Source organism: Phalaenopsis equestris, unplaced genomic scaffold (assembly GCF_001263595.1).
Source record: "Phalaenopsis equestris unplaced genomic scaffold, ASM126359v1 Scaffold001116, whole genome shotgun sequence".
Classification (NCBI taxonomy): Eukaryota; Viridiplantae; Streptophyta; class Magnoliopsida; order Asparagales; family Orchidaceae; genus Phalaenopsis; species Phalaenopsis equestris.
This window is the reverse complement of record NW_018165555.1, coordinates 297,229-307,582: the sequence shown is the minus strand read 5'-3', so window position 1 is coordinate 307,582 and position 10,354 is coordinate 297,229. Positions and strand designations below refer to the sequence as shown.

Here is a 10,354-nt window from a genome sequence, read left to right as displayed (position 1 = left end):
TATATATATATATATGTGAGTGTGTGTGTATTTAAACCTACGCGTGGAGCACACGTTGCTCTCTCAATCTCCCTTATGGATAATAATACTATTATAATTATTATTATAACAATATAATATAAAAAATTGATAATAATAAAAGGAGTTAAGTTTGATCCACGCCTTTGCTAGAAAAAAAAAAAAAAAAGATCAGATGTGATAGAGCTCTCTCTCCTCTATACTTATCAGTTATCACCTGCAGCCAACTTTGATTTTTTTTTTAATATTATTTTATGTTGCTCGCTCTCTCCTTTGTCCTTATCGCCAACCAATCCGGATTCGTTGGCGGTCGCTCCTTATCGGCGCCTCCCTCCTACCCGGCGATGCTCTTCGTCGCTGGCTCCCCTCCGGCTGCTAAAGCTCCTTCAGCCACCAACTGAGCATTTCTTCGGCTCCTTCTTGGCCGACGTTATCCTTAACGCTGCCGGGTGTCCGACCACCTTCGCCAGATCTCTTCCTCATTGTCGGCCTTTTCATTCACCGACGTCGCACTTATGCATGAGTAAATCAGCGAGGAGAGCTTCAAATTTTGGGCTCTCCTCCGCGTTTCCTTTGCTCCCAGTGTGAACCGCCGGCGAGCTAACTCCTCCACCTCATCGTCCTACCTTCTCGGCGGCCCGATATTTCGCCGGAGCACTTTACCGTCGCAGGACAACAAGTTGCACAGCTTTTCGAGGAGGCGCATGCGTCTTTTACCTCGTGGGTTCCCCTCCTTTGTCGTTGTCTAGTAACCTCCCCCGCCAAGGTATATTTTGAATATATTTTTATATGTCAAGATCATTTATTTGTCGTATTTGCATGTCCATCCTCCTTTGTCCTTTGTCGTTGTCTAGTAACCTCCTTTGTCCTTTGCGTACCTCATTGGGTATTTTTATTGTCGTATGCACGTTCCACGAGATATGCTAAAGCATTGATCGAACGTCGGCGAGCTTGGAGCAAACGAAGATTTCTTAACTCCTAGCTGACCCTAGTTTTTAGTAGTGTCTAGGCGTGTGGGTTCGATCGCCCACACGGGGAACATGAGCCGGCAACATGTGCCGGCGTGAGCCAGCGCGACGACGTACCTATGTGATTGATCGTTGATTTACCTAGAGCTAGCATTTAGGTTATGACTGCTTATCCTATGCGTTGACCAAGTCTTATACGAAGCCGAGTGATTCCCTGTTGTGAGCCTTAAGTTTTAACCCCGTCGTGTTGGAATCTCAATTTCCCACGGTTTTTGCGCTTCTAATCTCCCTTGGATGGATTAGTTGAGTTCGATCTAAGAGGACGAAAAAAACTTCGTAGCTAGTCCGTCCTATAAGATCATCGACGTTCGTAGAGCGAAAAAAGCTTTGTAGCTAGTCTGCCCTATGAACGGTGGAGAGTTTCCCCTACGAGAAATCGGAGAGGAAAACCCTCCACATTGCCACGCCAAAGCTGGAGGCGGCGATGTTGCGGATCCAAGTGCGTCAGCCCTAGGTTCCTATGCGAAGTCGTTAGGACGAGTTCGACGTGTTGTCTAGCGGTTGGATTTCATTGCATGTGCATGAACCATTTGATGCATTTTGACATGTTGATCATATTGCATGTCATATGACGATCATTTGATCACTTTGGTTCGACCGACCGTCCCGGCCTAATCGACCTGCCACTTTGGCTCAATCGGTTACCATGACCCAGCCAGCCGATCATTTGCATGTTATTGCATGTTGTTCACGATCATATTGCATGTTGAGCATCATCGTATTACATGTTTCTGTGTATGTGTCTGCTTGTTCATTTGCATGAGCGTCATCACTTATTTACATTACACTTTTGATCGGGTCACTTCCGTCATGACATGCCCTTCTATGGGTCACTGCTTCATCAGCATACTCATTTGTTTGGGACGCTGTTGTCACGACATGCCTGCCTTCGGGTCACTGCCTCCTCGACATACTCATTTGTTCGAGCCGCTACTGCTACAGTATGCCCATCCCCGGGTCGCTGCCTCCTCGACATACCTTTTGTTTGGGTCACTACCACTACGACATGCCCACCATCAAGTCATTACCTACTCGGCATACTCATCTTTTAGATCGTTGCTGTCACGACATGCCCACCTTCGGGTCACTGCCTCCTCAACATCCACATTTGTTCGGGCCGCTACTGCTACGGTATGCCCATCTCCGGGTCACTGCCTCCTCGACATATCTTTTGTTCAGGCCACTGCCACTACGACATACCCACCCTCGAGTCACTACTTACTCGACATACTCATCTTTTGGGTCGTTGCCATCACGACATGCTCACCTTCGGGTCACTGTCTTCTTGTCATACCCACTTGTTTGGGCCATTGCCATTATGGTATGCACATCCTCGAATCACCGCCTTCTCGACATACTCATCTTTTGGGCCGCTGTCACTATGACATTGCCTGTCCTTTCTGAGTCACTACCGTCACGACATATTTGCCTTCACCACTCTGGTGCACTTATCATATGTCTATTGTATATCCCGCATGTTTGCATGTTTTTCTCGGTGAGTGCCTCTCGGGTAAGGTGTAATTCCTCTTTATAGGTATCCTTTTACTAGATGCAAACTCACTTGTAGCTGGTGTCTGCTAATTGTATGACACCCCAGGTCCCCGGTCAGGTGTAATTCTTCTTTATAGGTACATGTTTTACTGGTACATCCCGTTTGTATGTGTCATGTTGCATGCAACATCCTTGCATTCATTTGTATGGTGTGTGTTCACTCTTTTGGGCACCCATTGCGATTGCCCTGTACTTCGGTCGAGCAGTCACAATGTGTCACAATGTGGGCTTCACAATGTGGGCTTTCTGCATGATTGTCTTTTTGCCCATTTCTCGACGACTTGTCCTACTCGTTAGGAGAGTGACCCAATGTTGATCGTGATGCCTTAACGAGCATTGCTTGTCGGGTTGATCCCGATGAGCAATGCGAATTAAGTCATCGGGATTAATACAAGTATGATTGTGTTAAAGATCTAATAGATCTAACTCGTGTCACCACTCTTTGTGACACCCTTTAGATCCTTTGGATCGGATCTTTAGGATGGGGCCAGTATGGCGACCCTGTCAAAGTCATACTGTACCCAGACCTACCCCGCACTTAGATATTTGGTTGACGCACTTTTCGTTAGATGGTGTGCTAGGCTAGGAATTAGGATGCTTAGTAATTTTTTTGATGTTTGGTTATTGTTCTCTGTTGGATTGGATGCCCTAGCCAGACATCTTTCTTTTGCATTATGTTTGTGGTGTGACTGCATGCTGCATATTGGTATTGTGTTAGGACGTTCTGCTGTAGAGAGCCATGCCTATTTATATACACACACACATGTACCGCTACAGGGGGAGCATGTGATGATTTATAACCCTTTTGCTTACAGGTGTTATTAGCACCCCACTTTTAAGGCATGACTCATGATACGTTATTTGCATGTGAGCTTTCCCGCTGACACTTGTTTTCATGCAGGATTGAGTCTTTTTTCTTTTCTTTATGTACTTTCAGAGTCTAAGAGAGCCTTGCGGCAAAAATAAGATACGGCCACGGGTTTCGAGGCGTTTGACGCAGGAAACATGTGGAGGGGACCAGGAGCAGATGCTCGTGCCCCGTATCTTAACTCTACATTTTTACATTGATGTATATAATTAGGACCGGGCATGTATATGTGGAGTCCGACCTCCCTTTTCTTTTTTGGGATATGTTGCCGACCCAACGACACCAACCTGTTTATTATTTTAATTTGGCTTGTTTTTTTTATCTTTTGCATCATGTTGCATGTCTGCACTTGCATGTGTTTTCCTTGTTTCTTTGTGATTTATCTGAGATTTCACGATAAAATATAGACTCTTTACGACTTAAATTCCTAATTTTCTACAAAATCCTAAATAAAATATTCAAGATAATTAAAATTTAGGATTAAAATATTCAAGATTTAAAATTTGCAACATTTACTTTTCTGCATATGTTAATAGGTCTGCATATGTTAATAGGGGCATATGTTAATAGGGCCTCCACATTACTTTAGGACTACTGTAGATAACTGCATCATATTTGCATGTCTTGAAAAGGAGCCCCCGTGCTTCTCCAACCTGACTGGCCCAACACATCTTCATATAGGTGGTTGTCTAGTGCGTCTAGAGTGTTAGAAGGCTCCCCGACTCAGATGGGGTATATGTCCTTTTGTTTGGAATGTTTTTCAGCTTTGTAGCTGAACCTCCACTTATCTTTCTTTCTTGAGGCATCCTTACTGCTTCGGCAGATATAAGTCCCACCTCTTGGAGCTCTAGTTTTTAGTCATAGGATAGAGTTTCCTTCATTTGAAATTAGGGTTATCGAGGTTCCTGTGGATGACATAATTCACGGATTGCTGACCGGGAATCGCAGGACGTGTTGGGTCGACTACCTTCACGACCGGTTTGACTTAGGGTCGTAGTAGTTGTGTATGACAGGTCCTTGGTACCCCGACCTAGTTACCTCTACCTTTTAGGATCACTCTACCTTCCTTTTTGTTGAGCCCCTTCGATCTCTGTCGCTCTTTGACTTCGTTTATATCACCTTGACGACCTGATACTGATGAGCTACCGCCCATTCGGGATACGATGATTTGTCATCTGCCCTTTTGGCCCGGACGTGCTTTGACGTGTTGGGATATCCCTGTCAAGATGATTTAGGTTATTCTGTGGGCCCCGTGTGCTGATTAGACGCTACCCATGTGGGATGTGAGAGACTCACCTTCTGCCTGATGGCTTAGCGTGAGCTTTGAAGCATCGAGACTGTTCCCACACGGAATAACCTTCCTTTGATTGCCTATACCCGAGGTCTATGATAATATAAGCAAAACTCCTTTTATCGAGAGTATTCTTGGGTATCCTACATGACGTAATTAAGCAGTAGGAACACGTTCCTCTAGGAGTGCCTTGACCCCAGAAAATGTACATACACCTGACTCTCTGGTTATGGGTAGTCTACGTAGATATTTCTTTTGCGGATATTGGTTTAAGGCGTCTCCGCCCAATCTTGTTTGGGCAGACATTCTTGACATATTCTTGCGAGGTTTATCGCACGTAGGCTCTCCACGTTTTACTTTTTCTCTTGTTTATCTCTTTGTCATATGTCCCTTATTATTCGGTTTCTCCCCTCTTCGAATCACTGATATGATTCAGGAGGGTGATTTATTCGAATAAAGGAAGTATACGATGATCGACAAACTGACGACTTCTTTTTAAATAAAAAAAAGAGAAAAACGAACGGAAACACCACTTTTTGACCCCCGTTGAGAGATAAGTGCCTCTCCATCCTTCGCTCCTCAGCACGGGGCTTAACACCCTGATCTTCAACACCTCACTATAATACATCCTAATTTGCCATATCCTTTCCCTCTACAGCCACCTATTATGTATTTTTTCCCCGGTCGCAACCTGGTCTACAACAATCACGTCATCCTCTCGGTTAACATTAATACCTATCGATACAGTACCGACGGTCAAGATTTTGGTTATTGCCAAAAAAAAAAGATGCAAAAGGCAATTTAATGTAAATACCCAAAACACACTTTCATTCATATGTGGTGTAAGAAAACATGCTCACCTGCCTTCCCTAGTTCTCCACCATCAGAGAAAAGATAGTTCTTTGTTGATCGAAACCATGTCTTAGCTTCGGTCGCTGTCTTCTCAGAACCTCTCTGGGAACCATAGTCCCCACGACAACCTGAACGGACAAACTCGCTTCTGGCAGGAGCATTCACCTCCAACGAGTGCCCTGTAGGACAATCGTCAGGACGACCTCTAACCTGCTCCATAACCCTCTCCAAAGACAAGTTCAAAGGGAAACAAAAAAAACCAACTCGAGCCTCATTGTCACCGGTCCATAACTTAGGTACAATTCTCTTCCTACTCATCCCCTCAGCGGAAGCTTCATCCACATGCTTGTGATTCACGTTCGACTTACGAGCCTTTGCCCGCATATCACTCATGGCTTTGGGGATGATATTCTTATTGACAGACGATGCTCCTTCACCAGACGTCACGATAATCACATAGATAAAACAACATAAAACAATGAATCAGGAAGAAATGAAACTGGCGCAAACCTTCCTTACCTCAAGACCTATTTATATTGATTCGGGCATGTAAATCCAGGGAAGTACATTATTGCGAAATAATGTCATTTAAATATGTTGTACATGTTAAAAATATTCTCTTATCTTTATGTGTTGTGCAGTTTCTAGTAAGATAATCAGTGAACTAAATATGTATATGAGAAATATTTTGGTACGAATCGCATGACAGATGGACGACTTGGGAAGAAGATATGAGCGATCAGACGTAACTCGTAATCAACCATTGGTTTGGACACCAGCGAAGGGAGCACCTTATTTGAGCGATCGGTGGAGCGTGTCAGGGGATCTCTCTTAAGGTGGTGATTGGATATCAGGATGATCGACAAGGAGTATCCTCTCGGATCAGATGTTAACGAAGCTATGGCTCAGTAAGCGGCCAGGGAACTTCCTAACGATCGAACCAGTCTTCTAATTTTATTATATGCAAATATCTTCATAAATTACCAAAAATTTCCTCTGAGAAATCAATGATGAGGGGACTAATGTATACTTTTGTAATACTGAGATTTATGCCAATAAATTAAAGAACTGTATCATGAAAAAAAAAGGGCAACACTCTCTTTTAATGTTCTTTAGTGTACTCCCTCTCTCCTATATCTTGGGCGTGTTTTCCAAACATTTTTTGATTCAACAATTTTAACGCTAATAATTGTCAAAATGTAAATAAATTTATTCAGGATTTTTGATGGAATTGTTCTAATACTGTCTATGTTCCATCATACTAAAGATAGAATATAGATCATCCAATCTTTTAATGCTATAAATATAAATATGAAATTTTAGATATTAGATATGTAAATACATAAAATTTGTTGGGTATGTGCTTAAATTTTCCAAATGCAGTGGATTACTATCATTTGAATTTTAATTATTATTATTTAAATTTAATAACGATTAATTTTATTTAAACCAATTTAAATTCACTTAGTTTATAAAATATATACAATTATAAAAAATATTAAGTTTATTGTCTCAAAAGAGTTTGCAAAGAAATAAAAGCTGAATTATAATTATAAGTTAAAAATAACTCAAGTGAATTTTAAATATAAATTTTTATTGAACTTAAAATGCTTTTAATTATAAATGAGAAATATTTATTATGTGAACCAAAAAAATATTATGATGCATAGATTGTATGTCCACATAACCGTCAGATTTAGATCAGACAACCATTTATCTTAAGGAACCTCCTCTGGACACGGTGTAAGCAGCAGTATGTACAAATTATTACGTCCGGACTCCGGACGTTCTCTACGTCCTGAGTTTAATGAATCACCTCCACGTGAAGCTGAAAGGAAAAAAAAAAAAAACTCGTTTTCTTGTGATCCGACCCAGTAACACAGGAATATTCCTCCAATATTATCACACATTATTCATGTGTTATTGTGGTATTATTGATATATTATTATGTTATTATAGCATAAATTTTTTTAAAAAATATAATAATATATAAATATAATCGTAATAATATTTGAATAATTCAGGATAATATAGGAGAAATATTCACTTGTGTTTAAATGGATTTTTTTTAAAATTTTTCTATCACCTCTTGGGTGATTTTATTGGTATAACCGGACGCAATATTTGTTCAACGCAGAAAGGTTCTTTAAGACGAACGACTGTTCTGGCCCCTAGGGTTTTTTGATCGAAGGAGATCCTGAAGTGGGCGGCATGTCGAAGAAAAACAACTTAGAGAACAGGAGGAAGCAGCACAGATTCGATCTCCAAAGTAAAAACGATGTCTAATTGCATTCTTTTTCTTTTTCTTCGTTTAAAAAGGAAAATAACTTTATGTTTGATTCACGATCCGTGATTTTTGACTATATTAGGAGAAAAACAGGAGAAGGAAAAAAAGCTGAAGCGGCTGCAGGCAAAGATTTCTAAGATGAAGGTATGTTTTGGGTTCTTTCATGATCGGATGATGCGATTCTGATTTTGCGCTCTGCGTTATTGCAGTTTATTGAATTTCGCTTTCACCAGGTTCTAATTACGTTGAGCATTTTTCTCTCTTTTATTTTTCTTTTATTTGTATTTTTTTTTTCGTGTGGTTTCGGTCGCTTTAGTGCTTGTTCGAGTGGTGGTTATAACTTCATGTTTTGCACCATAAGAATGAATTCGTGCTCCTATGTCTGTCTCGCCGGGAATCTATGAAAGCGAAATATCAAGGCCTTTTTCTTGAAGAGATGCATTTTTCTGACCTTAGGTTTAGAGAACAATCTTATTATTCAATACTTTCAAAAGACCTTTGGTGAAGCCAGTTAAATTTATAAATGAAGAGGGTATTCGTAGTAATATCATTTCATAACTAAAATTTGTTTAAGTTTATTGGACATTGAAAAGCTAAAACAATATAGTTCGATTGAAATTTTTTATCTACATGATGTTGTGATTAAAATGGAAATTTTTTTGTATTAATGTGGGTGAAACAGGTGGTTCTAAGCAAGGTCATAGATCTGGCTTTGAATTTGACTTTTAGATTCGTCATCAATGTTTTGTTTCAGAAGGTTCCAACTGCTATTTAATCTTTAGTTTAGGTTTATTGGTATTCACTTTGAATGATTTGTATACACTTTATATTGTTGTTCTAAGTCTGGTAGTTTGCTTGGCTGGTTTTGATTATGCTGCCCCACAAGGAAAATAGATTACAACAGCTAATTCAATAGGAGAGTTACGAAAAAAATTATGGAAATTGTTCATGGCTTTAGATGTTTTATTGATAGGTGCACTATATTTTGATTTTTTTTTCAAGATTTAAATGGTCATTTTGATGAATAGCCCAACTAGGTGAACCAGTTTTCCAGACTGAATAACAATCAACAAGCAACCTTTTGCAATGTATATGTGAAAGTTCTTTCGAAAACTTATATTTGCATTGGCATGATGCACGGAAGAACAACGTGGGATTTTGATTAGTGAGTATATTCAAGAGAAGAAAATCATTTTAGGAATATTTTTCAAGGTTTTGCTATATTATGGGCGGAATATGATATGATCCTTTATGATAATATTTGGAAGATTTACATACAAACCACTCAATTCCTATGTATTTATGTATCTAACATCTAACTTCTTTTTCTTACATATATACCATTTTACTAATGCATAATAAGATGTATTTCACTTTTTAGAAATTAAAATATTGGTATTTTTGATGTGATAGTAATGATTTGGGCGGCATAAATATAAAAAAGCAAAGTTTAGGAGCTACAGATTTAAATACATACCAATTGTGTGTTATGCTTGTAAATGTCCCTAATAATTTTTTCGATGTTTTAGCTATGTTCAAGAAGATAAAACAGTTGATGCCAGAGGTCAGTATTTTATGAAATTTAGATTTGAATTTGGGATAGCTAGAGGGAGTTTGTGATGGAAGCATTTTATAAGAACTTATGCCTTACTGATAAACATCTTATAAAAACATTTATAGAATATGTCTCACTAATTGTTTGTTGCAATTAAAAATAATGAAATTTGATTTGAAATTTTTATTGCTGACAAATATTAGTTATTATGCTATTATTTAAATTAGTTTTTATTCATTCTCTCAGTCTTCTGAATGAAGTTTGTAATAGGAATTTCTTATTGCTTTGATAATATAGATGGTAATGTATGAATGTTTTGTGATGCGATGAATGGGGTGAATGCGGGCAATGTGTTGGAAATTGTGTTGCTAAAAATTTTCTTTGACCATTTTCTACGTACCTGTCGGCACTATTTTTGGTGTGGGGTTTGCCCGTAAGAAGTTGTCGGTCATCGGAATTGAAATCCCGTTGCCCGCTTCGGAAGGACGTTTTTTTTTTAAAATTTAGTTTTGAAAAAGATGAAGTCAAACTGACCCCATAATTTTCATAGTTTAGATGAAAGAGCACTTTATCTCAAATCATGTATCTATCCCGAAGGATGAACGCAAGAATTGAGAGTGAGGTTCGATCAAATAAACTAAAGAAAGTTATGACATCCGTTTGGTCTGCGAAACCAATGTATTGGCCTACAAGTTCCCCTATTTAATATAAGGAATTAAATAAGGTTTATATTATGCTGGGTTCGGGAAAAGCTTCCTATAAGGGCAAGCCCCTATAGTTAATTACATCTTAGATAATTGAAGTTACCTAAGAATACTCTCGATAAAAGTCAAGAAAAATTATCTTCAAGGAGTTCAAATGGTAAGGACATTTCAAAGATATTGGACTAAGAAGTGTGAAGGGG

At 39.3% G+C, this 10,354-nt stretch overlaps 1 protein-coding gene across 1 annotated transcript in view; it reads left to right on the top strand.

Moving 5' to 3' along the window:
• The first annotated feature begins 7,693 nt into the window (after positions 1 to 7,693).
• LOC110033255 overlaps positions 7,694 to 10,354 on the top strand; it is a 17,431-nt gene continuing 14,770 nt past the window's right edge. Inside the window, exons 1-2 of the mRNA XM_020737180.1 lie at positions 7,694 to 7,877; positions 7,978 to 8,039. Of these exons, the coding sequence (XP_020592839.1) occupies positions 7,820 to 7,877; positions 7,978 to 8,039 (120 nt within the window). The 5' untranslated portion in view covers positions 7,694 to 7,819. The remainder of the gene's footprint in view (positions 7,878 to 7,977; positions 8,040 to 10,354) is intronic.